General features: G+C 62.2%; 9 protein-coding genes across 9 annotated transcripts; 4 read left to right on the top strand and 5 right to left on the bottom strand.

Moving 5' to 3' along the window:
• Positions 1 to 467: 467 nt before the first annotated feature.
• Positions 468 to 2501, top strand: PLICBS_001683 (uncharacterized protein; the record flags this gene model as incomplete). The annotated part of the gene is made up of 2 exons (XM_018317232.2): positions 468 to 2036; positions 2097 to 2501. 2 exons carry the CDS (start codon positions 468 to 470, stop codon positions 2499 to 2501), a joined length of 1974 nt encoding a protein of 657 aa, XP_018182757.2.
• A 1539-nt stretch (positions 2502 to 4040) lies between these two features.
• PLICBS_001682 (uncharacterized protein) lies at positions 4041 to 4961 on the bottom strand (the record flags this gene model as incomplete). Its single annotated transcript, XM_018317233.2, has 3 exons — positions 4041 to 4314; positions 4402 to 4891; positions 4952 to 4961. 3 exons carry the CDS (start codon positions 4959 to 4961, stop codon positions 4041 to 4043), a joined length of 774 nt encoding a protein of 257 aa, XP_018182758.2.
• Positions 4962 to 8524: 3563 nt separating this feature from the next.
• PLICBS_001681 (uncharacterized protein) lies at positions 8525 to 11083 on the bottom strand (the record flags this gene model as incomplete). The annotated part of the gene is made up of 1 exon (XM_018317234.2): positions 8525 to 11083. The coding sequence occupies one exon, from the start codon at positions 11081 to 11083 to the stop codon at positions 8525 to 8527; it is 2559 nt and encodes an 852-aa protein (XP_018182759.2).
• A 1007-nt stretch (positions 11084 to 12090) lies between these two features.
• On the bottom strand, positions 12091 to 14506 carry PLICBS_001680 (nucleolar DEAD-box protein required for synthesis of 60S ribosomal subunit; the record flags this gene model as incomplete). Its single annotated transcript, XM_018317235.2, has 2 exons — positions 12091 to 12816; positions 12869 to 14506. 2 exons carry the CDS (start codon positions 14504 to 14506, stop codon positions 12091 to 12093), a joined length of 2364 nt encoding a protein of 787 aa, XP_018182760.2.
• A 901-nt stretch (positions 14507 to 15407) lies between these two features.
• PLICBS_001679 (uncharacterized protein) lies at positions 15408 to 16351 on the top strand (the record flags this gene model as incomplete). The annotated part of the gene is made up of 4 exons (XM_018317236.2): positions 15408 to 15421; positions 15480 to 15551; positions 15665 to 15777; positions 15831 to 16351. The coding sequence occupies 4 exons, from the start codon at positions 15408 to 15410 to the stop codon at positions 16349 to 16351; spliced, it is 720 nt and encodes a 239-aa protein (XP_018182761.1).
• A 1169-nt stretch (positions 16352 to 17520) lies between these two features.
• Positions 17521 to 18627, top strand: PLICBS_001678 (uncharacterized protein; the record flags this gene model as incomplete). Its single annotated transcript, XM_018317237.2, has 1 exon — positions 17521 to 18627. The coding sequence occupies one exon, from the start codon at positions 17521 to 17523 to the stop codon at positions 18625 to 18627; it is 1107 nt and encodes a 368-aa protein (XP_018182762.1).
• A 3142-nt stretch (positions 18628 to 21769) lies between these two features.
• Positions 21770 to 23695, top strand: PLICBS_001677 (uncharacterized protein; the record flags this gene model as incomplete). Its single annotated transcript, XM_018317240.2, has 1 exon — positions 21770 to 23695. One exon carries the CDS (start codon positions 21770 to 21772, stop codon positions 23693 to 23695), a length of 1926 nt encoding a protein of 641 aa, XP_018182765.1.
• A 540-nt stretch (positions 23696 to 24235) lies between these two features.
• PLICBS_001676 (uncharacterized protein) lies at positions 24236 to 24862 on the bottom strand (the record flags this gene model as incomplete). Its single annotated transcript, XM_065599887.1, has 2 exons — positions 24236 to 24324; positions 24397 to 24862. 2 exons carry the CDS (start codon positions 24860 to 24862, stop codon positions 24236 to 24238), a joined length of 555 nt encoding a protein of 184 aa, XP_065455959.1.
• Positions 24863 to 25549: 687 nt separating this feature from the next.
• On the bottom strand, positions 25550 to 26169 carry PLICBS_001675 (uncharacterized protein; the record flags this gene model as incomplete). The annotated part of the gene is made up of 2 exons (XM_018317241.2): positions 25550 to 25614; positions 25680 to 26169. 2 exons carry the CDS (start codon positions 26167 to 26169, stop codon positions 25550 to 25552), a joined length of 555 nt encoding a protein of 184 aa, XP_018182766.2.
• Positions 26170 to 26975: the final 806 nt, after the last annotated feature.

Here is a 26975-nt window from a genome sequence, read left to right as displayed (position 1 = left end):
TGCACGAGCACCAACCTCGACGGCCCTGAGCCAAACCGCCAACCACCAAACCCCCCTCCCATTGCAGGCACGACTCCCAACGGGCGACTCCTTCGTGCCCCCCATTGCGCATTCGTCTTCGATCCGGCTCCGCAGTAGGCACGAGAGACTTGCCGCGAACCGCACCGCTTCGCTCCGCGCCGCACGCGCCCCGACGAGCCTGACAGCCAGCGCCCAGACACTCCGCCCGCTCGACTTTTGGCCGGCGACTCCGACCATCTGCTGTCATCGTACACGGCCCCTCCGGCACCCTACGAGCCACAAGCTTTCACCAGCGAGGCTGTTCACGTCGCATGGTCTAGGGTCTTGCCACTCCCTGAGGCCGTCCGACCTCATTCCTGGTTCGGACTTCAGGCCCCGACCCAGCCTCCGTCCTCTCCCCTCCTCTCCTCCCGTCTCCTCCGTCTCCGCGCCGCAACTCCCACGCCATGAGCGGCTCCGGCTCGATCCCGGTCACGCCGGACGAGGTGCGCTCCGACAGCGACCTCGACGGGCCCGTCTCCCCCGGCTACGAGTCCTCCGAAGCCAGCACGCCCCTCGACGAGGCCTCCGACCCCTCCTCCGAACCCTCGCTAGACAAGCCCAAACGCATGCCGTCCCTGCGCTCCGTCTCCGAACCCCATCATAACATGAACCCCAACTCGACGCCCCGCGGCGTCCTCGGCATGGCCAGGAATCCCGTCCCCATGGGGCCGCCCTTCGCCGCCGGTGCCGGTGCCGGTGCCGGTGCCGCCGCTGGCATGGACAACAGCGTCATGGCCAGAGCCCGCGCCCTGCACCAGCACCGCATGCAAAAGGGCATGACGCCCAACTCCAGCTCCCCCGCGTCCCCCGCGCCCGGCGGCCCCATGGCCGGCCACAACGGCTTCCCGGGCACCCTCCGCATGCCCCCGAACCTGCAACGGCCCGGCCCGGTGCCGCACGCCAACTCGGCACCGTCGACCACGGGGCAGTCCCTCAGCCAGCGACGAGCCAACAAGCTGGGCATGGGCATGAAGCTCTCCGACATGGGCGGCGCCTCGCCATCCCCCGGCGGGTTCAAGCTCTCGGACATCACCGGGAGTAAACCCGGCGAGCCAAAGGCTAACGGCTCCGGCCAGGGTTCCAAGCTCGACGACTACAAGCAGTACATTGACGCCGAGAAGGGTTGGATAACCTTTGACGGCGCTGCCACAATCACGAGGACAGGCGTCAACTTTGCCAACGGCCAGACCTTTAGCATCTCCCTCGACGAAGTGGAAAAGCTCGACGAGCTGGGCAAGGGCAACTACGGTACGGTCTACAAGGTCAGGCATGCCAAGCCCGCCGTCCCACGCTTCGGCCAGGGTCTGTCGGGTGCTCGCCTGCAGCATAGGCCGTCGGATGCTTCACAGGGGAGCACGGCAGACGACGCCAGCGGCGCCGACGGCACCACAGGCAAGGTCATGGCCATGAAGGAGATTCGGCTTGAGCTGGACGACGCCAAGTTCACGACCATTCTCAAGGAGCTCGTCATCCTGCACGAGTGCGTGTCGCCATACATCATCGACTTCTACGGAGCCTTCTTCCAGGAGGGCGCCGTGTACATTTGCATCGAGTACATGGACGGCGGCTCCATCGACAAGCTGTACGACGGCGGCATTCCCGAGAGCATCCTGCGCAAGATTACATACTCGACCGTCATGGGCCTCAAGACGCTCAAGGACGACCACAACATCATCCACCGCGACGTCAAGCCGACAAACGTGCTCGTCAACACCAGGGGCCAGATCAAGATATGCGACTTTGGCGTCAGCGGCAACCTCGTCGCCAGCATAGCCAAGACCAACATTGGCTGCCAGAGCTACATGGCACCCGAGAGGATATCAGGCGGCGGCATGGCGCAGTCGGGCAACGCGGACGGCACCTACAGCGTGCAGAGCGACGTGTGGAGCCTGGGCCTGACCATCATCGAGTGCGCCATGGGCCGCTACCCCTACCCGCCCGAGGTGTCGTCGACCATTTTCAGCCAACTCAACGTGAGTGCAATCTTTCTCTCTCTCGCCCGACAGGAATGAATAGTTACTAATTTGCGATAGGCCATTGTCGAAGGCGACCCGCCGGATCTGCCGTCCGAGGGCTTCTCGGACGCGGCCCGCGACTTTGTGCGCAGCTGCCTGCACAAGATCCCCAAGAAGCGGCCGACGTACGCCATGCTGCTGCAGCACCCATGGCTCAAGCCGTTTTCGAAGCCGCAGACCATCACCGAGGAGGCCGAGGAGGGCGAGGAGGCCGAAAAGGTGGCCGAGGCGGTCGGCAAGATCCAGCTGGGCGGCGGGACCGAGGACGACGAGGTGGCCGACTGGGTCAAGGGCGTGCTCAAGCGGAAGCAGGAGCGCTCGGGCACCGGCGGACCCTCTCGACCGGCGCTGCACGCGGCGCCGCTCGACTCGGTGAGCCCCCTCGGGAGTCCACTGCTGCAGAAGTCTGTCGGAGAGTTTTGAGGCCCGCCTCGCGAGCGTAGTCTCGTGGCTCGGCGTTGCCCGTGGGCGATCGTCGCCCTCCCGCACCATCGGCCGACGGAGCTGGCATCGTGTTCGGCGCGATGTTGTAGCAACAGGGTGTTTGATGGCCGGCGTCACGGTTGAGGGTGGTCGAATGATTACTTCTTATCGGAACACTTTTCTTACATCTACAATGCATGGAGGCGTCTCATGTTTCGATGGCTGTTTATGCTCGGCAGCAGAGCTCTGCGAGCTAGATGGGCGAGATGGCTGGGGCGGAGAACGGTCACGGGCGGATGAATGGGTGCATAGGGGACCGTGAAGGGGATTGTGCAACGGACTACACTGGAGGGGACTGGATGGATGGATGGATGGATGGATGTCTCGTTTTCCTTTGATACACGATGTATACCCGCATAGAGGGGATGGTGATGGGGACGGAGAGGGAGAGGGTTGGGTGGTGAGCGGTCCGGCACGGCACGACAGGTAGCCAAGCAGGTAGTCGGGCAGGCAGGGCATGTGAGCGCGACGGTGTGCGAATAAACACAAGAACAAACCGGGTGACGAGGAATGCCCCTTTGACTTGGCTGCTTGACCTGACTTGACTTGACTTGGCTTGTTGCTCTTGTTGCTGTTGCTGCTCTTGCCTGTCCTCGCGACGCCATGCTGAGGCTTGGTTGAGACGGAAGTAAAAGCGACGTGAAGTGACGTGAAGTGAAGTGATTGATGCCCAGGCACGACAATGGGGGGGAGCAAGACTTCGATGGCAGTACACGCACCCAGGTACCCGTGCAGATAGGCACAGACACGGCATCGCATTCATCCTCTTGCCCGCTGGTCGCCGCCATGGAACCCACTCCCAAACCCACGTCACAAGGTCATCAATACAAACACGGGCAGGACATGACAGACACACGACCAGGTAGACGAGAAAACACGGACAAGTCATTTCGTCCGGCCCGCATGTGGCGGGCCATACATTCCAAAAACCAGGTTCATTCATCCCATCCATCCTATTCATTCATCCCATGTGGTATCCTAGCCGTCTAAACGAGTGACGAATCCGCCCTACTACGAACATCCCATCATCATCCATCATCGTCCGTCCTTTTCCTTCCCTATCACCTGTCTCCATCCCTCGTCTCATCCCATCAAGGAGGACACGGCCCCCTTCCCCCCAGATTATGTACACACGAGGAGGACAAGTCGTTGATCTTCGTGATGGGAAAATATAAAAATAATCAAAGTTGCGGTGCAAAAAGCCGGCGACGGGGGCGTTCGCGCGCGTTCAACGAGGACGGCCTCATGGCGCGTGTGGATTACCGATTACATTAATTAGGAGGCGCGCGCTTGTTGAATTGTCGGCCCTCACGCCGGTCCAAAAACAGTTGCGTGTTTGTGTGTTAGCTGTGTGTGCAGGCGGGAGAACAGCCGGTCGGTCGAGCACAGACCGCTGCTTGACGAATCCGCCGCGCAAACAACGGAAATCGTTGGTGCGCGTAGCAGCGACGTGCCCGGTTAATGTCCCGCTTTGTGCATTTACGAGTAGTCGTCCTTGACGCGGCGGCCATCGTAGGAGCGGCTGCGGGTGCTGCGGCTGCGTCGTCCCCAGAAGCGCCGGCGACCGGTGCCTGCACCGCCCGAGGCCGTGGCGGCGCCGGCCGCTCGGTCCTTGCGCATGCCGAGGGCGAAGAGCACAACGGCGATGAGGAGGCCGGCGTAGGAGCCCCAGAGGAAGCCGAAGGCGTAGCTGCCAATGCTGGCGTCGCGGCCGTCGTCGTGGAACTGGTCGCGGGCCATGACGAAGGTGGCGCTGGTTATACGAGTGTTAGTTGAGTTCAGCTCAGCTTGTTACGCGGCGGGAGAGAAAAGAGGAGGACATCTGGAGGGGCAAACGTACGTGGTCAGGGCGGCGGCAATCGAGTAGAGGAAGAGAGCGAAGCCGCCGAGCAGGAACGAAATGGCGGCGCCGAGGCGGCCGCAGCAGGCGAGGAAGCCGGTGAAGAAGGCGAGGGTCTCGAAGAAGAGGGTCAGGAGCAGGAAGACCCAGCCGAAGCGCCACATGTAGTAGTACTTGTAGCTGGTGGTGCCGGAGCCGTGGGAGCCGACCAGAGCAGCGGGCGCATTCTGCGGGTTGCTGTCCCAGACGAACTTGCCAAAGGGCGGCGCGGGATGGGCGGAGCCGCAGTCGGCATTGTCCGGAGTGCCGCAGACGTAAAAGTAGGTCCAGCGGGAGACGGGGCGGGCGCCGGTGATGCCATCCGTGTCGGCCTGCAGGAAGTACGTGTGCTTGAGGGGCGTGACGTCGCTGACGCCGGCGAGGATGACGAACCACAGGAACAGGAGGGAGGCCGCGAGAAGGATGAGGGCCGCGAGGCCGAGGGGCGCGTCTGTTGCTTCAGTTAGCCTTGTCTGCTTCCCATTGAGAAGGCCGCAGGCTGCGCTCTCACTCTTGAACATGGTGGCGGCCAGACGACGAGTGGCGACAGCTCAAGGATGAGTGAGGTGGTGTGAGGTTGAGGGGATCACGACGCTCGGGGCGCGCGACAGACGGCGAGAGGTGGTGGTAGGGCTGCTTCGCGTCGCAGGTATTATTAAATACGTCGCTCGCCGACGAGTTTCCCTGACTTAAAGGCCGCACACGCACGGGGTTAGTCGTGTCTTTCTCCTCTGTGTTTTTCTCTCTCGCCCACGTCGCGGACAATGGGGATGGCGCGACGGAGGAGGAGCTGGGGAGGAGACGACGGGAACAAGGTCGCGCGACGAGCTACACACCTGGGAGGATGTCTCAGTTGGGGGCGAGCGGCAGCGGCAGTGATGTGGAGCCGGCTGTCTGGAGCTCTCTCTCCCCTTGCTTGCTAGCGGTAGCGGTAGTCCGTGGTAGTGAAATTGCGGCGCGCGATCCGACGAGCGAAGGAAAAGCCGGGGTCGGTTTTTGTATTTGATTGAATGGCAAGGACGTGTCGCTCGCGCTGCTGCTGCTACGCGGCGGCGGCGGCGAGGGGGGTGCAAAAACAGGGAGACACACACGCCTCGCACAGTAGTGATTAGGTGGGTGTAAAGCTGACGATGTGCAACAAAACAGGATGTGGGACAGCAGCCGGGGGCGGAGGGAGGAGGAGGGCCAGGAGGAGCAGGAGGAGGAGGAGGAGGAGGATACGGCAAGTGCTTTATTATTTGTCCACGGCCGGGGGCCCGGGCAGCCGGCAGAGCAGAGCAGAGCAGAGCCAGAGAGAGGGCCAGCCAGCCAGTCAGTGTGTGAGTGTGTGTGTCTGTGTGCGTGTGTCGAGTGGTGTTGCGCGCCCGGGTTAGCATTGGATTACGTCTCTCTGTTGGAGCTCCTGGAACTCTCTCGCACGATGACGACATGTGGGTTGGGCCGCCCGCCCAATTCGCTTTCCAAGAGCCCAAGTAACCTCTTGGGTACCGCGGCATCAGCCCACCGCAGGCCGCCGCCGCCGTCGGTGTTATGGCTGCACCTGCGTCCGCTACGGAGTACCTAAGGTACTTTGTGGACGGGGTACATTTTACCAAGTACCTTCCTCACCTTGCCTGACTTGAAGTAGAGGAAGGCACTACCTGACCTTTCCCTTGGCGCAATGATTGCACTTGCCCCGACTGGCGGGGACCTGGGCTGGGCTCAACCTGTAGGTAGATGAGGTCAGGCGGTGTCGTCCACTGCGACTGCACCGTAGGTTAGTGCCAGCTGGAGTTCTCCAGGAGCCCGGGCGCACACCTACAGCTGGGACGGAAGCTCCAGTTCCCCACTAGCGGGAAACCTACGCCCGCCGGGGTGGTCTTTAGGAGGCTTTGGGGGGGGATCTAACCACGGCGGTGGCCCCACCGACCGCACGTCCGCTGCTGCTAGGTACCTACATGAAAAATCGACAGTGGAGGCGGCGGCGGCCCATCGTCGCTGAAGGCGCATGGAAGTGGCCCCTCGGGCACCCCTGCTGTGCTGTGATGCGCTGCCTAGTTAGTGCGCTGCCGCTGCCGCTGCACCCCGGGCCTGCAGGGAACACCCCAAGGTCACAGTGGTGTGATGTCATTCGACGGAGCTGGCCTAGCATCGCGGAGACGGCTTGCGATAGAGTTTTTGGGCCCGGCGGCTTATTCCTGCTTTTTTGGCCTTCTTTCATGTTTCTCCCTCTGCCTCTGGCCTCTTTTGTAACTACCCATCGGGGCTTGGATCCCGTGACGACGGCGATGACGATGCTGCTGGCTTTTCCAGTCTTTTGGTGGTGCTGGTGGAATCACCACCCATCGCATCGTCGACGGCAACTGACGTCCCAGGACGAGTCGAGCAAGCAGGCCCGATGATGTATGCCGGCTCGTGCCACGAGAGAACTGCGGAAGCAGAGGGACGGAAACCCCAAGAGACAACCTAGTAGAAATAGTCATCATGACCCGTCCGTCTCGTCAAACCGCGCCGGGGCCACCGCCATCGCCAAGGCGTCCCAGCCGCGGCGGTGGCCCCATCCTGACGCGCCCACCGCCGCCCCCGTCGTCCCAGGCTCAGCTTGCTAAGTTAGTGTGCCGGTTTGCCCGCTGCGCTGGCTACCTGGGTAATGATGCAGCGCAGTGATGAACGTAATGACGAGATGGGGCCTGTTCCGGTGTCCCCCCGTGCGCTCTATCCTGCATCATGCTATGCCTCACATGGGTCTGCCAACTCGACTTACACCAAACCAGCTGTGCTGCCGAAGCGGCAACCACCACGGCAATGCGTCCGAAGAAGTGTGAACATGCATGCCCGCCCACCTCGTCCGCGTAATCCCGTCGTTGCGAGCATCCAATGGGCAGTGCAGCTCTTCCAGTGCCGTGTTTCCCATACCACACCCACTTGGTCCCAGAGACGGCTCCGGGGGGCTGTGTAAGAGGAGTCGACCAAGTAGGGGTGGCCGGCCGCGTACGTCCGTAGTAGCACAACAAGATGCGCCCCGAAACCGAGCCATGGGGATCGACGGCTCCCTCGGCAGTTGCTCCCGACGCGGCGGGTCTTGGGTAAGAACACCCGCCCGCGCGCCCACCTCAGGCGAAGAAGAAGAAGAAGGCGGCCGGCCGAGCTGAAGAAGGGTGCGTGCACTTTGCGCCCGCGCGCTCGTCGGACGCATTGAGTTTGCTCGTCCGGGTTACTCAGCAGTCTATCTGGATATGACGTTACGTATGGCCCGGTTTGGTTTCGGCAGCGGCAACAGCCTTCTGGCCCTCTTGTGGTGCAGCAGAAGTGGTGCTGCGACGGACCGGCTGCAAGACCGGTGCCTAACTTATGAGAGTCTCACGCCGACTCGTCGTCAAACTACCCAGATGCATTAGACAGACAGCGCCCGCGGTTGGGCATTTTGCGTCGCCTCTGCCCGACTGCTTCAAGCAGTGAAAAAGCAGCGAACACTACCTGTGCCCAAGGAACACTTTCTTCTCACAGCGTCACCTCCCACTTCTTGCCATCAATCGGCATGTCTGCGTGCTATATATACCATCCAGCGGTGCCGGCCGCTCCAATCCCCCGTCAACTGTCGATGCTCTCCCTCATCAGACCACGGCAAGTGAACTTGTGTGTCCAGTGGAGAACGGGGGACGGATGCCCATCAACGGGATCATAGAGCATGAGACAGACAAAGCCATGATCAGTTTGTGGCCGTGAAAACGTCGTGCCGGTAGAAGCATCCGAGTTCCGTCACCCAGGCGTTCGTGCAGAGGTCGGAGGCCCTACCGGATACCTAGTCGATAAGCTCTGGCCGGCCAGACCTGGGCGATAGTTGTTCAAGCCTTCGACGCTTACGATATACACGGCCCAAATCAAGCCCATCACTCTTATATCATTGCCTGTTATATTCGTTTGGCCGCTATTCATAATCTGCCATGTGTTGTTGTTCGACGCTATGCCTCCCGCTATGCCCCCGTTCACTGTTCTTACAGCCCTCTCCCAGACTATGCTTGTATATACATAGCTCCCCGACGCCCAAATCACTCCTTTTGTACGCCTACCACATTCCTTCATCCCAGACCTACATTTGCACGCCTCACCTCCCCCGCCGCCGGCGCTCCTCGCGAGCCATCTCCTCAAGCGCCTGCCTCACGATGCCCACCGCCTCGGCCTCCACGTCCTGGCCCCTTCGCCAGGTATACAGCCTCACGCCCTGCGCGTCCAGCACCTCGTGCGCCCTGGCCAGCCGCCGGCGCCACAGCTCCAGCTTCTTGTTGACGGGGCCCAGGGTCGGCGAGCCGCCTCCCGCGGGGGTGTTTGTCCCACCCGAGCGCGCCCCGGAGCGGCCGTAGGCGCCGGGACCCAGCGAAGATGATGACGACGACATGGCGTAAGGCGCCGCCGATGACGGCGGCAGGGGGTCAAAGTCCACGTCCGAGTTGGACCGCGCGTGACCAAAGAGTCGCGGGCTCATGTTCTTGAGCGAGGGGGGCCCACGGCGACGCGGCAGAGGCGGTGGAGGGGGCTCGGCTGCCTGGTCTTTCTGGGACGGCGGTGGTCGTGCTCTCGGGGTGCTGCTCCGGCTGCTGACCGACTGTTGGGATGACTTTTGCATCTGCGAGAGCGGATGAACCCCTGCCCCTGCCTTCCGAGGCGGTGGCGGAGGCGGTTTGTCTATCAAGCCCAGCCCTGGACCCTCGCGCATGTCTGCGTTTGATCGCCGCGCACGCAGCGCGGCCGGTTTCGCGGGCGGCGGCGGCGCAGCCTTCTTGCCTGAGAGCAGGTCTGTGGCACTGAGAGCTTTCACGGCGTTGGCCTTCTTCACCTGCGCGAGGGCTGCCGCCTCATCCAGCTTGGCCTGCTCTGGCTCGTCGGAGAAGTCGATCAAGGTGCCCATCATAGGCCCCGTGGATGTCTTACCACCACCCTCGATGGGAGTCACGGGAGCCGAGTTCTGCCGAACCGTACTCCCGTTTGACGATGGCCTGCCGTCGTCTAGCGTCATGCTCGATGTCTTGCGGCGTGCCGTCTCGAACGTTGAGTCAAAGTATCCCGTCCGCTCTGGCGTAGTCACATCCCTGATGAAGACGGCTAGGATGCGACCCGGGTTTGCCATTGCTAGGTCAGTGTACACCTCCAGGTCCGCCTCGCCGCTGTCGCCGATGAGTAGAAACTTGCGGCGCGGAAAGTCACGCATGAGTCGGGTCAATGTCGACTTCTTGCGTTCTGCGACGGGTTCGAAAATGCCCTGCAGCATGCCCGAGTACTGCTTCAGGTGCAGCGACCCCGGGGGTAGCCCACCGAGCTTGAAGAAGCTCGCCAGTACGGGAAACAGCTGCCAGGGACTGTTGGAGCAGTAGTGGATGCTGACGCCGAGGTCGTGCATTCGCGTATACCATTCCTTAACGCCGTCGACGGTGAGGTCGTTGAGGTCGCGCACAAATGTGTTACGGAAGATCTCGCGCGCGCCAGCCGAGATGTTGGAGTGCTTGATGGTGTCGTCGACGTCACTGATGAGGCTCACGCCCCGGGGCTCGATGATTTTGATTTCCTGCGTCGCCGAGAGCCGCTCGTTGGCAAGCACGCGCACCTCGGTGGGGACAAAGTCGAGGGGGGCGCGAACCATGAAGTGGCCGGCGTCATTCGTAAGGACCGTTCGCGACTGGGACTGGGTTTCGTTGTAGAAGAAAATGGTGATGGGCTGCGCAACGAGAGGGTTGGTCATGAAGGGGGCGACGCGGGCCATGAGGTTGGCATTCGCGAGGACCAGCTCCGCCTCGCTCATCTCGTAGACGCTCGACGACGCCTGGCGCGGCCCGAGGTTAGGGCTCCCCGGCGCCGACTCGGGAGTCTGGCTGCCGCGACGGCGAGGCCGGTAGGGACGCAAGGTGTCGGCGCCAGGCTGAGCCGAGGTCCCTTGCGGTGCCTCGCTATAGCCGCCCGCGTAGGCGACGCGCTTCTCTTCCTGGCCCTTGCGCTCGATGGCGGCGGCTTCCTGTGCGATACGCTCCTGCTCGCGCTGCTGCTCGTGCATCTGGTGATGGCTAAGTAGCGGTGATGGCTGCTGTTGTTGCTGTTGCTGTTGCTGCTGCTGCTGCAGCCCCGTGCCAGTAGCTGGAGTGGAGTTTTGGTCCGCCTTGGGTGCCGATATGCCACTCAACTGGCGCGCGAGACCGATCAAGATGCGGTTCCTCCTGGTCATGGGCCCGGTGTGAGGGTTGTAGATCCATCCCCGGACGTCGACGTCGACGACGGCCTTTTCGTCCTCGCTCCTCTCCCAATCTTGTCGCCACCATTCGTCTTCCCTATTGCCAGGCTGGGGCGCCGCCTCGACGTTTGTCTGCTGCATCCTGCTCCAGTCCCGCTTGACATGGTGCTTCCCGTACGACGGAAACAGCACCATCTGCTCGTCGCCGTGCGACGTTATAGCCACGTCGGGGAAGGCGCCCGGAATATGCGTGCTCTCCTGGCCGGGGTCGTCCATGCCTCTTGCTCTCGCCTGCACGTACGACTCACGTATCTCGCTGACGGCAGCCTGCCCGCTGCGGTATATGTTGCCGGCCATTGCGGCGAGCTTGCGGCGCCTGTACCCCCTCTCGCCGCGCTCGCCGAGGTCCTGCGCCGACGCATCGCCGGGCTCCGTCACGCCCGCCATGGTCACCGGGCTGGGCCTCTTGGTAGGTCGCCTAGTAGGGAGGCCGCTCGCATCCTTGGGCGGTCTCGGGGGGTTCAGGAGGCGCCGGCCGTGCCTCGCGACGAGGTCGACGACGCGAGAGCCGTCGGCGCGCCTGCGCTGGCGGCCGAGGATGTACCGATGGACGCGCGACTGGAGGCGGTGCTTGAGCGAGGGGAGAGTTTCGAGGTGGAAGTCGAGAAGGCGTTCGCGGTAGCGATCGTGGAGACGAGGGAGGAAGTATCGTATGATGCCCGGCCTGGTGCGATGCGGATGCGGGGGTGGGCGGAGGAGGCCAAACAGTCGGCTCAGCGGCGCCAGCTTGTCGATCGTGGACAGTCGCGGGGCACACAACTGTCGTCAGCGTTCGCTTGCTTTTATAACCGAGGTGAATGTCCGTCCCTCGGAGGCGCTGGAGGTCAGCCCGCCACCCGCAGCCAGTCCTGCCCCAGCAGGGTTGCTGGTTACTGCCAGCTACAGGAGACAGGCTCGCTCGTCCGGTGCGGTCGGTGCTGTACGACGTAGGCTGGCTCGCTTCCGAGGTAGGCACCGTGCCTGTACGGGGCGGTTCGCTGATGCAGGCACCTGACCGGACGTCCAATGCCGTGACTCGGATCTGGGAGGCGACGTCGAATGCAGATGCAAAGCAAAGCGAGCTCGTGATGGGCTCCAGGCCGCCGCCGCCTTATGTCATCACATGGCGGCGGCGGCGGCGGCGGCGACGGCGACGGCGGGGCGCCGCCAACCACCCAACCTACCTCAGCAGGGGACGTGCGAATTACACGACGTTCTGCTGCCACGAGCATCGTCACGCTCCGGGTTTCGCGACACGGCTCGAGCGTCCTGACGCAAAGGACCCGGCACAAGGACCTCCTCGGTAGCACCAGGACTGACTGCTTTGGCGGTACAATAATCTCTTCACACTCATTTACACGCGCAATGCCGCCCGTCCATCATCATGCATCACTCCCCACCTCACCAGACGACCATCACCGCCGCGCCTTGCCCTTCGGCTTGCCCGCCTTGCCCGCCTTCTTGCCGCCGCCTTTACCCTTGGGCCCGGCCGCCGCCGCCGCCGCCGCGTTCTTGCCCTTCTTCCACAGCTTTTCCTCGGTACGGTCCGCCTTTGCGTCCAGTCGCTTCCTGTCCTTGTTGCTCAGCCGCCCGCTGCCCTTCTTCTTCATCGTCTCGCGCATGCCGTTGAGCTCGTCCCGCCCCGCCTCCTTGGCCTTCTTCTTGTCGTGCTGCGTCTCGAACCACGTGCGCTTGGGCCGTCCCTTGATCTCGGCCTCGTGCTCAATCATGTTCTCGCCCTTCTTCACCTGCATCTCCGCCTGAGCAAACTGCTTCTCCTCCTTCTCCTCCTGCATGACGGCTTCGATTTCCTCGTCCATCTCGTCAATCTGACCTTGCCACTTGTCTGCGTCGCCTGGCGAGATCACGCGGCTCGCAATCTTGGCGCCCTGCGCCTTGCCCGCCTTGACTGCCGACTTGACCACCTTGCGGTCCGCCTCGGCCGCGAGCGTAACCGCCACACCCTTGCGCCCCGCGCGGGCCGTGCGGCCGACGCGATGCACGTAGATTTCCAGGGATTGCGGCGCCTCGTAGTTGATGACTGTGTCGACACCCTTGATGTCGAGACCACGTGAGGCCAGGTCTGTGGCCAGCAGATACGACACCTTGCCGTCACGGAACGACTCGACGCTTTCGATTCGCTGTGCAAGTTAGCATGTTGCTCTCCGCGTCAACGGGCGGGCGCGTACTAACCTGTGTCTGGTTCATGCTTCCGTGCAACTCGGCGCAGGAGAGGTCCAAGAGTCCAAAGATGATGCGCGCCCTGTGCGCCTCCTTCTTTTGCCGGAAGAAGATGATGACTCGCTCCGTATACAGCGTCTTGCAGATATGCACGAGGTAGCCCATGCGCTTCTCCTCGCGACCGGGACGCAGGCGCACAAACTCCTGCACCAACGTGCCCACTGTCTTCTTCTGCGCGTCCACCATCAGTCTCACGGGCTTATTCATGCCCAGTCGAATGAGGCGGTCGACAGTCGACGTCATGGTGGCGGAGAAGAGCATGGTCTGTCGAGACTTGGGCAGGGTTGTGAGGATCTCGTTCAGCTCGTCCGCAAACCCGTCCTCGAGCATGCGATCGGCCTCGTCGAGCACCAAAATCTCGACCGTGTCGACGCTGAAGCTGGCCGAGTTGCGCATGTGATCGATGAAGCGACCCGGGGTGGCAATGACCACGTCGGGTCGGCGCCGGAGCTCCGCCTCCTGAACCTTGAGGCTGAGACCACCAACGGCCAGGGTGAACTTGATGTCGGTGTGAGACGCCAGCTTCGTAGCCACGGCATGGCACTGCATAGCCAATTCACGAGTAGGCGTGAGGACCACGACGCGAGTCGTCGCGACCTTGTTGGGGCGGTAGAGAAGGCGCTCCAGGATGGGGATCATGAAAGCGCCAGTCTTGCCGGAACCCGTCACGGCGCCACCGACGAGGTCCTTGCCCAGCAGCGCGATCGGTATCGTCTTGGACTGAATGGGCGTGGGCTTGGAGAAGCCGACAGCCGAAAGACCCTTCAGGATGGGCCGGGATAAGGACAGTGCCATGAAGGAGGATACATCGGTCTTGTCTGGCTTTTGCTTGTCCTCGGGCGCAAAGAAGGCGTCCCGCTTGGCTTGCTCCTCGGGATCTTCCTGGTCGCTGGCGTCAGACCCATCGTCTTCGGGGTGGGCGACGGGTGTGGCAACAGAGTCGTTGTCTGAGGCGGGCTCGTCGTCTTCATCACCGACGTCCTTGTCCTCGTCCTCTGACCCTTCGTTCTCCGATGCCTCGTCCTCGGAAGCGGCATTCATGCCAAAGGCGTCGTCGGCGAGAACTTCGTCGGCATCGTCGTCTAGGTCGACTTCCATATCGTTCTCGACCTCGGAGTCCTCGGCATCGCTGGGGTCGGCATCACCGGCCACTTCCTCGGCGTCTTGCCCGGCGCCCTTGCCGTTCTTCTTCTCTCTTCTGCGCCGAATGATGTCGTCAATATCGACGCCTTTCCGGATCGACGAGATGCCCTTCCTGGCACCCTCGAAGCCCCAGCCCTCGAACTCCTCGTCCTCGCCGAGGCCGGCGTCCTCCGCGACAAATTCAAAATCCGAGTCCATGGCGCCGTCGTCTTCGTCGTTGCGCCCCCAAACACCCTCCGGGGCTTCGCCCTCCTCGTCCTCATCCTCGTCTACCTGCTTCGCATTCTTCTTGTCCTTTTTGGTCGGCTTGGCCTTTTTACTTGTTTTTGCCTTCTTCTTCGGGGGTTCTGCGGCCTGCAGCTCTTCCTCCGGGACCGCGGGGCCGTCCTCGTTGTCGGAGAGAGTGTAGATGAAGTCGTCCTCGGGTTTCCGTTTTTGCGGCGCCATTACGATGTGGCAATTGGGGGGTGACCCGGTCGTTACGAGCAATGGCAAGCCTTCAGGATGCAAAAATTGGTCTGCAGAAAGCGCTGAGACCGGGGTCCGCTGATTTTCTGCCGCTTCAAAATTTTGGCGGTGAGGAGAACTTGCCTGATTGGGCCGTGCCTGGAACAGCCCGCCCACCTCCACCAGGTCTGGGCCGTCAGTGGGCGACGGATGAACGCCATTTCTTAACGACGAAGCAAAGTTGAAGCACATTATATCAGCCGCCAGACTGAGCCGTCATGATACGCTATAGCTGAGGTTGGCATTTTTTGGGGGAAAACATGCCATTCGCATGTTGGCGACGTAGAAGCACCCGGCCCTCACTGGCACCATGGGCACCCACAAGGTACGAATGCGTACTGAGCAACCCCCGCTGCCAGCGTCCCGTGGCGCGCTCATCAGCGGTGGGATGGGGCACCCTCCAGTTCCAGGCACCGGGCACCCCGTATTTGCTCAGGCCAGTCACGGGCACCACAGCGCCGCCCCGGGAGTGCCCGTTGTTTTCCCGGTCGCCCACCAAGCCCACCTCGCTCGTCGCCTGCGCGGCGCCCCACCTCGGCCGTTGATTGGACGACCAGCGCCATTGCTTTGCCCGCCCGTCATCTGGAACCGTCCATCCACCACCTGGCCGGCCTGGTGGGTTAATTTCTCCAGGCACCCTTTTCCATCACTGCCTCGCCATTCTTCATCCCCGTTTCTCGATACCCGGTGCTTTTTAGTCTTTCCTTTTCGTCTGCGGCATCGTCTCGAGCGTTACATCTCCACCGAGCAGCTTCATTTCACCCACTCGCCGCTCTCACCGCGAGTCGTCGCGAGTCTCTGCCACAGCCGCACCGCGACCGAGCCGACACAAACAAACAAGATGGGCGAGTCCAGGTTGGTGCCCGCCGCGAGCCGCGAGCCCATGAGGCGGTCCGCTCTGACACGAGAACAGGCAGGAGCTTGTGCAATGGCTCAACAGCCTCCTCCAGCTCAACATCACCAAGGTTGAGCAGTGTGGTACTGGGTGAGTTGACCCTGACCTGCCCCTCCCCCGCTTCTTCTCCGATGGCGCTTCGCCCGCAAGCGGTGCTGTGCCGGCGCGCACGACACGTCGACTAATCACGGTTGATCTCGCAGAGCCGCTCTGTGCCAGGTGTTTGACAGCATCTACATGGATGTCCCCATGTCCAAGGTCAAGTTCAACGCCAACGGCGAGTGGGCATACATCCAAAACTTCAAGGTGCTCCAGAGTAAGCAGTGACCGGCTCCACCGCCGCCTCGCTCTCGCGACTGACGGTCCAAGACATCTTCGCGAAGAAACAGATCGACAAGCCCATCCCCGTCGAAGCCCTCATCAAGTGCAAGATGCAGGACAACCTCGAGTTCCTCCAGTGGACCAAGAAATTCTGGGACCTCAACTTCCCCGACCACGACTACGACGCCGTCGCCCGCCGAAAGGGCGGCGCCTTGCCCAGCTCCGCAAAGGCCCCTATCGCGACTGGTGGCGCGCGGAGAGGAGGCACCACGCCTTCGACGGGCGCTCCCCGCCTCGCCAAGGCCGCCGGCCCCGGCACCGCCGCCCTGCAGCAGGAGAATGCGACCCTCAAGGAGACGGTCTCTGGGCTCGAGAGGGAGCGCGACTTCTACTTTAGCAAGCTGCGCGATATTGAGCTGCTGATCCAGCAGGCCGTCGAGGAGGACCCAGAGCTGGAGAAGCAGGAGGACGGCCTCATCAAGCAAATCCAGGCCATCCTGTACTCAACCGAGGAGGGCTTCGAGATTCCCGAGGAGGAGGCGGCGCTCGACGACCAGGAGACCTTTTAGGCGGCAGCATAGTCTGTGCGACGAAGCAGAGCTGGTGTCGCTGGGCGTTTAGAGCACATGAAAAAGGGTCTGGCTGGGAAGTGGCTGGCAAGCCGGGCATCGCCACTGGGGTATAACGCTTTAATGAGCCGTGAGTACGGCGTGGTGTTGTCTTGGTCGGGGAGACTCCCGTATCCGGGAGGGGTCTAGAACATGTTGGACAATTAGTTGGGAGGCTCCTGGGCCAATGCAACGAATCAAGGATCATTTGAAACAAGTGATGGGATATGAGCCCAGGGTCGTGTCATGTTTGCTTTGACTTGTTGGTGTCATGTAGGGTAGGCGAAGCGGATCGCGACGAAGCAGCGTTGGCGCCCAAGTCCCTGGCTGCGCGATGATGACGGCAGTCAAAAAGTCAGGCTCAAGCTGGCCCGTGTTTGCTCGGTAGGTATCCGAGCTGAAACGGGAACAGACGTGCCGAGGAGGTTGCGGGTGTGAACAGCCTCAGTGAGTCGGCAACGGGCTGACAACCAGCCAGACTCCAGGCAGCACACGACTGGCACGCGAGTTGACGATTTGTTTCTGCCTGCGCTACTGGGGACAAGCACAGTGTAGTTATTTACCTAGAAAAGTCCCTGCTTGGTCAGTAGACTAGGCAGGCAATTGTGCGGTTTGATGAAGCACTCACGGGGGACACTGAGCCAACCTAATCCATGTCACGGGCCAGGTGAGCTTGAGAGGGTGAACACCAGACAGCGGCCAGGCACGCTCAGGTGAGCGGGCAGGCGACCAGGAGCCACTTCATCTCGCTGAGGTCCAGTACGTACCTCCATTCAGGTGCCCTGCAGTGCCCGGCCCGCCACCCAACAAAGCTAGAGCGCCGCCATCTCGCCGACCCGGGCGCTAACGTCGCTGCAGACTGCAGACTGGCGCTACTGCTGCTGCGGCCGGGCGGGCTTGCATCATTGATCACCTCCATCCACCCCTCGACGGCTCACCACTGCACCCTCGCAGCAAGTCACACGACGCCACCGATCTCGACCTCTGGGATTAACACATATCCGTACAGCCCAACCGATCTCCGACAAACAAACATACTCAGTCGTCACCGTACCTCTCTGCATTGGGCGACCGACGGACGAAGACGCCCCCTTTCCCGCCAGAGCACAAACGAAGGAGCACGCGTGGCCATGGCACCGCCACCCGAAATCGCCATCCCATCGACGAGCGTCTCCGACGAGGGCTCGTCCAAACCCTACACGCTCTACAACATCACCCTCCGCCTGCCGCTCCGCTCCTACATCGTGCAGAAGCGCTACTCGGACTTTGCGAGCCTCCACGCCGCCCTCGTCGAGCACGTCGGCGCCCCGCCGCCGCACCCGCTCCCCGGCAAGCACTGGCTCAAGTCGACCGTGTCGTCGCCGGCGCTGGCACGGGAGCGCCAGCTCGGCCTCGAGAAATACCTGCGCACCATCGCGGAGACGCCCGACCGTCGATGGCGCGACACGTCGGCGTGGCGGTCCTTCCTCAACCTGCCCAGCGTGGGCAGCACCACGAGCTCCGCCGTCTCCGCGGCGGGCATGGTGGGCAACGCGGCGGCGGGCGCGGCCGACCCCGGCACGTGGCTGGACATGCACCGGGAGCTCAAGGTCTGCCTGCACGAGGCGAGGCAGTGCCTGTCGCGGCGGGACGGGGCCGCCGAGGGGAGCAACAGCACGGCCGTGGCCGAGGCGGGCGCCGCGGCGAAGAAGGCGCTCGTCAAGGCGGGCAGCCTGACGGCGACGCTGACGGACGGGCTGAGGAAGATTCAGGAGTCGGCACGACTGGGCGACGGGGAGCTGCGGAGGAGGCGGGACCTCGTCTCCGCGGCGCGCATGGAGCGCGACGTGCTCGAGAAGCTCTCCAACAACATGCCCTCGTCGGCATCCCACGGCGGCAGCGGCATCGGCATCGGCATCGGCACCGCGCAGGGCCCGCCGTCGGCGTCGGAAAAGGCCACGCTGCTGCGCGGCGGCAAGCCCGCGGGCGGGCGGGTGCTCGGGGCGCCGCTGCCGGAGACGGAACGGACTAGGGAGCTGGACAACGCGGGGGTGCTCCTGCTGCAGAAGCAGGAGATGGCGGCGCAGGACGAGCAGCTGGAGCAGCTCACGGCCATCATCCGGCGGCAGCGCGAGATGGGCCTTCAGATCAACGAGGAGGTGGAGGCGCAGAGCGAGATGCTGGACCGGATGGAGCAGGACGCGACGCGCCTGCAGGGCAAGGTGGACGTGGCGAACAACCGCATCCGCAAGATGTGACTGGCCGCCGCGGCGCTGGGCTGGGCGCTGCGCGCCGTGCTCGTCGCGCTCGAGGCCGTGGCGTGGTGCCTCTGGGTGGCGGCGCGGCTCGCGGGCGGGCTGTCGTGGCTGGGCGAGGTGCTCCTGGCGCTGCTGGGGACTGCGGCGCCGTAATATGGAAGTGCTGGCTCGCTACGTACGCACTACAAACGCACGGGGGTTTGCATTCGGCCGGCGAGGAGGCAACGGCGATGCGTGCGTGGGAGACGGCACTATGTCGTGCTTTCTTGGGATTCCTTTTCGGCTAGGGCAGCGATTGCGTTCCTGCGCCGCGATATACCACCGCATGGCGCGTGGACTTTTGGAAGACACAGAGAGAGGAAGGCTACTCGAGCGTGAGGTAATTATAGCACATATAATAATGGCATAATGCGGTCCCTCGCTACCTTGCGGCATGGCTCGGCTTCGGGCACCTAGTAGTGGACGAGGTTTGTGTGAGGGATACGAAGTACGTACGGTGATACACACACAGCAAAAGACAACCTGCTGATGATAACCTTATCGCACACCTCAGTTTGCTTGTAGTTGGTGCGTGCTCGAGACGACGGGACCTTGCACAGGTGCGGGCGGGTACGTAGCAGGACTCGGCTGCGGCGCGATGCATGCGTCGCACGGCGACGACATACGAACCTTTTCAGCGAGCGCCGAGGAGCTGGGAAAGCACGGGCAGTTACCCAAGGTACTAAGGTAGTGCCCGAGGCAGCAGCTACGTATTATTAAGGTAGGTTGCCTGCAGTATACGCGTCGCTCACATACTTGTAGAAGAAGGGCTGTGTCGCCGAGGCATCACATCACGGCGCGAGGCACAGACGGGGTGGATCGGAGGCGACCAGTCGCCGCCCGAGTCAGTCTCTGGACCCTTTGCCTTGGCCCTTTCGGACGGGGCAGCCAGTTCGGGTTCCATGTCGTCCCCTCCCCCCACTTGGCGCCGCCCAGGTGGCGCTACGTCACCGCTTCCACCCGTCTGCGGGCTCCCGCCCCAAGCGGCAGCTGGACGCGCCAGGGCTAGTGCCGTTGCCACGACAACGATGTCCCTGGTCCCGCCTCACCAAGTGACTTTGTTGCTGAGGGTCTTCGTTTTTCTATTCTAGCTCTGAGCAGCAGGCCTCGAGCTGGGCGTCACTTACGGGGGAGGCAACGGATGCTGGCTTCCTCCTGAGCGCGGGTAGAGAAGCGAGCTTCTCGTATCGCTAGTGTTGTGTCGTCCACGGCGGTAGGCACAGGCACTTCACGAACAACGGCAGCAGGCCTGGCGTCTGGCCAGAGGGGCAGTAGTAGAGAGAGCAAGGCAGAGAAAGAAAGAAAGAGAGGAGAAAAGGAGAGAGTCCAGCCAGGTCCGGCGCCCGGGGAGGATCCAGCGTGCAGCCGCCGGGCCCCACGGCGAGGCACAGACAGCCCTGGGCCGCCTCCTGGGATTCGCCCGGAGGCCCTGGGACGCGCCGCCGTGGAGGTGATGGGGTGGAGCGCCGGACGGGGGGAGGGGGGGCCTTGGTAGATAGTACTGCTCGCCTGCCTGCCTGCCTGCCTGCCTGCCTCGGGAGCAGCAGCAGCTCGGGGTCGCTGACCGCCAGAACGACAGGAGGAGGAAGTGGGGTGACGACGACGCGGGCGGACAAAGAAGCAGGAGGAGCGCAACGTGGCCGAGCTGCATGGACGCATCGCGGGACTTGGTCGACGCGCGGCGCGGCCGGGGCCCCGATTGGAGGAGAGAGCCCGGGCCCGAGTTCGTCGTCGTGGTCGAATCGAATCGCATCAGAGGAGAGGTAAGAGTGTTGTTGTTGCGATGGGAACAGTCCACAACGACGGAACCTGCTGGTCGGCGCGATGGCGCACTGTCGCTGTCGCTGTTGCAAGCACGGGCAACTCTGTGGTGTGTTGGTGGATCGACGCGTTCGGGCAGCTTTGCAAAGCGCGTTGACCCTGTCCAACGGCGCCAAGAGACGGAGTCAAATCAATGCCTTGCTCATCGTCGCGGCCGTTGGCGCCCGCGTCGATCCTTCGGGGCTCGCTTCGAACCGCACTCGCCATGGAGCCCCGCGCCTCCCGTCAGTGGAAAAGCTCTAGGACGCGGGCGTTGCGTCGACAGTCGCAGCTCTGTTCTTGGTGTTTTGGGCTCCACTGGGTAACGAGTTGGGCGTCGAACCTGGTGCGGCCCTAGTCGGCCTCTTCCAGCCCAGTGCATTGCCCTGCCCAGGTCCCTCATCAGCCGGGCAGGTTGGTTCCAGTGGTTGGTTGGGGTTGGGCCCGCCGTTTTTATTAGCTACTGTACCTACCTACCTTAGTACCTAGCGCTCCAGCGCTGCCGCCGCTGCATCTCACCTACTAGGTACCTACCTTCCTGCAGTGGGCACCCGCAACGAGGACCTGGAAGCCCCGCCCTGCTGCTCCAGCAGATGGGGAGCGCGGGCAGCCTGCAATTCAGGTGGGCGACTTAGGTTGATGCCCCAGCCGCCTGCCAGTGGTGCGGGCTGGCAACAGCGCCTGGAAATAAACAACCTCCAGCCCCAGGACTGCCCGCCGTGGAACACCCGACCCGACCCAACCTCCACTGCCTCAGGTGCCCACCCACTACCGCGAAACCGCCCCCATGCTGTGAGCGACGCCGCCAAACCTGAAGTCACAAGCTCGTCGTCTCAACCACCACAAAATTTCCCTCGCCTCTGTTTTCTCTCTTCTCCCCATGCTCATATCCTAACCCCCCCTTCTCCTCCCCCCTATACTAACCCGACAGTTGCAGCTGCGACGGCTCGGAACACCAACGTCTTATCGTCCCTGTGCATTGTGGCATTCTTCTTTCAGTCTTTTCCTTTAGCCGTCTGTCGCCTGCATTGCTGGAGCCTGGCGTTTGTTTCCTTTGCCGCGCCCTGTGTCCGTTTCCTGCATCGGTGAGCCTCCCCGACGCCCTCCAACGCTGCAGACCTGTCGCCGTCCGAGGACAGCCGCACGCTGACGTGACGGCCGCAGTCGTCTCTTCGTCGCCGCTCGCCACATGGATTTCGCGATATCCCTATAGACCGAGCACTCGTCTCCATTTGCATCGACATCGCACCCGCTGCGTCGCTGATCGCCCATCATCGCCGCCTGCCCGTGCTGAGCGGCCGACATGAGCGCGCCGCCGCCGCCGCCACCACCTCATGGCGAGGCGCCTCGCTCGTCGGGCCTGCCGCCTGGCAAGTACGACATCTTCGTCATACCAGAGCACTCTGCTGGCTCGGGGTTCCTGTACTTGCCGTCATTACAGCCCAACGTCAACAGCTTCGCGGCCGGCTTCGCCTCGGCACTCATCCTCGTCGCCGTGTTCCAGAGCATGGCCCCCGCCTTCAGGGTATGGTGGGAAGGATTCCAGGGGTTGGGCAACATGGGCATAACGTTGCTCATCCTAGGCGTGGGCTTCGGCGCCTGGTCGCTCGGGCGGACACAGAATGACGCCCCATCCGGGGCCAGGCCGAGCCCGTCGTCGGGAGGAGGTGGTTCAGCAGGCTTTGGCACCTCAGCGTCGGGATCACACGCAGGCCCCCCGCCGCCGCCGCCGCACGGCGAATCGAGCCCTCCCCCTCCCCCCCGCGGAGGCGGCGCAGCACCACCTCCGCCTCAGCAAGACAAGCCCAAGCCGTCCTGGCAGCAACAACGGTCGACACCGCAGCCTGGAGCGACGAAACCGGAGACCCCCAAGGGATCGTGGGAAAAGGCCCGCGAAGAGACGAGGAAAAAGGAAGAGGAGCGCAAGGCAAAGGAGGCAGAGCAGAAGCGACGCGAAGAGGCCGCCAAGAGACTGGCCGAGCTGCGCGCCAAGGAAGCGAGGGAGCGGCAAGAAAGGGAAAAGGACCGTGAGAGAAGGGAAAAAGAAGCCCAGGACAAGAAGGACAAGGACCTCGCCGAGAAGAGGAAGAAGGACCTGGAGGAGAAGCTGGCCAACGAGAGGAAGGAAAGGGAGGCCAAGGAGCAGAAGGCGCGAGAGGACCAACAAAAGGCAGCCGCCGCCGGCGCCAGTCGCGGCGGCAGCTCGTACGCATACTCTGGCGTCGGCGAGAAGACGAGCATGTGGCCCAACGGCCGTCCGAACGTTGCCCCCTCGCAGGCTGGCGGCGGCTCGCCGTCGAAGAACCCACCGAGCCCCGGCAAAAAGCCGCCGGCACCGACGGCCAAGACGTACGTCAGCGCCGACGAGGACGCTCACTCGTTCCGACCCTACGACCAGCCGAAGCCGTCGCGGCGGAGGCCCTCGGTATCGTCCGTCGGCGGATCCGAGTCGTCGTGGGCGCCGTCGCACACCACGGCCCGCACCTCTCCGCCGCCGTCCTTCCGCGGACCCTACACCACCAAGGACCCGGACAAGATCGTCATCAACGCCGTCTACCTCTTCATGAACCAATTCGCCAAGACGCCGGCCAGCCAGCTCGTATCGGGCGTGGGATCAGTGACGGACGGGCTGATCCTGCGCGTCACCACCGAGGGTCTCTTCATCGACGACGACGTCCGGGGCGTCCCGCAGCGCGAATGGGACGTCAAGGCGTGGACCCTCAAACATGTCGAGGTATGGTGCCCCCCGCACTGCTTGAATTCTGCTGCTGCTGCTGCTGCTTCCGCGTCTGCTTCGAACCCCGCCGCCGGTGCAAAGAGTCCCCCCCACGTGCTTTTCAAGTTGGCCACGGCCCGCCGCAACGCAGACAGGGACGCCAAGGTCCTCACGGGCGATGAAGCCGACGCGTACCTGACTGAGATGCTGCGTGCCTGCAAAGATTGCTGTCGTCTTGGCTTGTGCGAGCGGACTTTCAAGAATACTAACATTCAATCCCCCTCGGGCCAGACCGGAGGCTGGAAGGCCAAGGGCCTGCACATCCTCCGCGCCACCGTGCGCGACCAGGAGGGCAAGCGGTACATGTTTGTGCTGGACGAGACGGAGAGCTGGAAGGTGGCAGTCGGGCTGCAACGGCTGCGCCGCGGCACGCAGGTGCGTCAGCTGGGCGTGAGCAGCATGTCGCCGTCGGAGGCCCGGGGCACGCTGGAGACGCTGGGATGGGCCGAGTGAGTGTCCCGCAGACACGGCGAGAAATGTCGTCGCCGTCGAGAGATGGGGGATACAAGATGGCGAGACGGAGCATTTTGGCGAGAGACCGAGCGAGCGAAAGATTTGAGGGCGTGGAAGAAATGTTATATGGATGGGGCATTGTTGTTGCGAGTTGTTTGGAATGCAGGGCTCATCGCAGGCTGCTGCACGCCCAAGCAGCAGGGTTTGGAACATATGGGCTGTGCCGTCGACATTCCATTCATTATACCCACTTTGCGTGCACAAGCACGGATGAATTGATTGCGCAATGGAAGGATTGAGGACCACATAATGTGTACATCGTGAGGTGCTGAGTTTTGAAGGCCGTCACACAGGAGAGACTGTGCACCTGACAGGCCCGCCGCCGAATGGATAAGCATTGGAATGTTTAGGCCTGTATTTGACTCCATTTTGTTAAACATACCTATCTCCCTCGCCCATTTCTCGCAAGGCATTGCCCAACGGCCCGGCTCCATACCTGTACCAAACCACATGCAGGGCAGGCACAAAGAGGGTGCAAGTTTACGGCGGATTCGGAAAATAGCCAGGTAGGTCGGCCTTCGTTTTGTCTTTGTAGAAATGATTGGGGTATTCCTCCCATTCAGAAGCCCCTGTTGAGTTCAGTCAGTCCCTTCCCCTCTCTCGATTCACTACGCGACAGCACAGGATTGGTTTCAACCTACAATAGCTGTGCCAGTCACAGTAGTGGGCCCTCCTTCCCATTGTCTTCTGGATAAACGTGACAATCTCCTTAGCTTTGCACGCCCAGTCGAAAGGTATGCTGATCATGTCCAAGGTACGCGGGCACCGATCCGGGTCGAGTGAGCACCTGATGCAGTCCCAGCGACGACCCCTAACAGGATACGTGAGGAGTCTCACGGGGACGATGGTGAGGCCGGGGCAAAAGAACAGGGAGCTCAGCACGCTGATGGCCTGCTTTCGATCCGCGTCGCTCCGGATCTCGATCCAGGCGAAGTCGAGCATCCTTTCCGAATCGGGCCGCAACATCATCCTCATGTAGCCGGAGATTTCCTGGGCTTCGTGCCTCGTCAAGACTGGGTTGTCCCCCGCGGGGCCGACTCGACGGGTCAGCGCCGGCTTCGGGACGACGTCGAGGCCGCTCGGTGCGTGGGGCCGTGGGGGCGCCATGGCCCGGTGCGTGTCTCGAGTTGCTGGGGCGCGGCACGGGAGGAAACAAGGGTCTGGCCAAGTCGGACTGAAAAGTTGAGGAAGGATAAGGAGGGGAAAAGGATTATGAGTGGAGGAAGGAAACGAGAGAAAGAAGGACGAATTTATAGCTAGTTTATGGTTACGAGGCCACGAACACTGGCCGTAGAAAGATCCGCGGCACATTGTTTCTTGTTGTGGTTTCCCATGTTCCAGTACGTAACTTTGGTATAATGAGCGCGTATGCATACGTTTCGAGGATGTCGGCGAGGGCGCTTCTACAAAATCATGTCATGAAACGCAACGTGGAGGGAGTAATGCCTACCTGGATTGAAGAAAGGCGGGGGAAAAGAGCAGCAGGGGGGCGGCATTGTCACCGTAGACGCCCGGGCGTGAGGACCGTGCGATCGCGACGAACTCAAGGCGGGACAAAAACACGGTGTACTGTCGACTATGACTACGCAAGCGTGACGAACCGTTGGTTCGTGAAGGGGTACGAAGCCCCGTGCATGTGCCTCGTCGTCTATCTAGCAGTGCTGGCCTTTGCCCCCGGTGTTTTTCTGTCAAGTCGCGGCCTCCTGTTGTCAATCCCCCGAACCACGCGCTCCCCTCTGTCTGTCCGCCCCAATGGAACCCCCTTCCTTCGAACAATGGCGACTCGCGTGGCCCCTACGGCGCATAGCCAAAGTCCTGCCTCGACTTAAAATTAAAGACGGGATACACGCAATCGTCGGCTAGTAGAGGTCAGCTAATGGAGCGGCGATAGCATTTTGCGTAGGATGGGGCAGGGGCTGCATACCCAAGCCTGGATGCTCGTAGACGTGCCAGTGAACGTACTTGTCCAGGCCCGAATACACGAATCTCGAAAGATTACGAATGTGTACCTTGTGCGCCTCGGCGAACGGGACAGAGATGAGGTGGTGAGTAATAGGGTACGCAGCACTGGGGCGATGGCCAGCGCCGTTGGGAAGGACGTCATAGAGCTGTCTTCGCTGCCAGACCCCCACGTCAAAACGGTACGGGGTGTCCTTCAGGTGGTAAACTTTGAGCTCACGGACTTTGAAGTACTGTCGCAAGCGGTTTTCTGTAGCCACTCGGTCCGCCTCGTTGTTGATGTTGATCCAGGCCACGTCGATTGTATTGTCGTCCCAGGGCCGTGCCACCAAAGCGAGCACCATAGCTTCGTATTCGGCCTGGCGCAGGTCCACTTCCTCCCTCGTCGAGGGGGCTCCGGTGCTGTTACGGCCTCCGGGGATGAACAGCTCACGAAAGGGGCCCTGGGGCGCCATGGAAGGCGAATTGACCGGCTGGCTGGCTGGCTAGAGGCAGGGTGGGATGCAAATGAGCTCTGAGGGACTGATGTGTGGGATGTGCTGTTGAAGAGACGCGGGAGGTGAGCGGGAACCAGTCTGCTCTTTATAGGTGACCCGTTGACGAGCCGAGAGCGCCGACAACGAGGAACAGAAAGGGGGCCCGCCGCATTGCTCATGCTGTTCTTGTCTGCGGGATTTCCGTGTGATGCTGTTCAAGTACGTAAAATCGACGACGAGTTGTGTCACCTTGTGCTATGCCTCTATGCGGTCGTCCTCCCAATTGGGGGGGGGTTTCTTTTCTTCTTCTTCTTTTCTCTTCGGTCAGCGTGGTCTTCCACGGGACACATGCAGGACCGCTGCGGGCAGAATGGCGCTCGTGGCGCGGGGATTTTTTCTTTTAAAACGCCTTGATGTCCCATGATGTGATGTGAGGCGAGTGGCGGTATTCTGCGACGCCTGCTGACGGAGGGCCGGGTGCCGGGCGGGGGTCCCTCCCGGCGGCCCCGGAGGGCGAAGGTCGATGGGATGGGATTTGATGTGGCGGCCGACCGCCGGCAGTAAGTGGGGCCGCACGGGGCCGGCCCTGGTGGGGCGGGTTTTACTAGGGCAGTGAGTGACAGCTTCTGGTAGGACGCAGGGAGCCAGTCAGTACGTTGGCTTGTCTAACAGGCATTCGCTACCAGAGGTTGTTTGCGGTATAAAGTGAAAGTATACGGGCACAGCATATCGTATAAACGTAAATTTTACCTACCTATTTGAATACGCCTAGGCAACCAGTGTAA

The sequence above is a fragment of the Purpureocillium lilacinum genome, assembly GCF_023168085.1.
Source record: "Purpureocillium lilacinum CBS 284.36 DNA, scaffold_1, whole genome shotgun sequence".
In the NCBI taxonomy this organism is placed as follows: Eukaryota; Fungi; Ascomycota; class Sordariomycetes; order Hypocreales; family Ophiocordycipitaceae; genus Purpureocillium; species Purpureocillium lilacinum.
The sequence above is the reverse complement of the archived record's forward strand: the minus strand, read 5'-3'. Positions and strand labels throughout refer to the sequence as shown.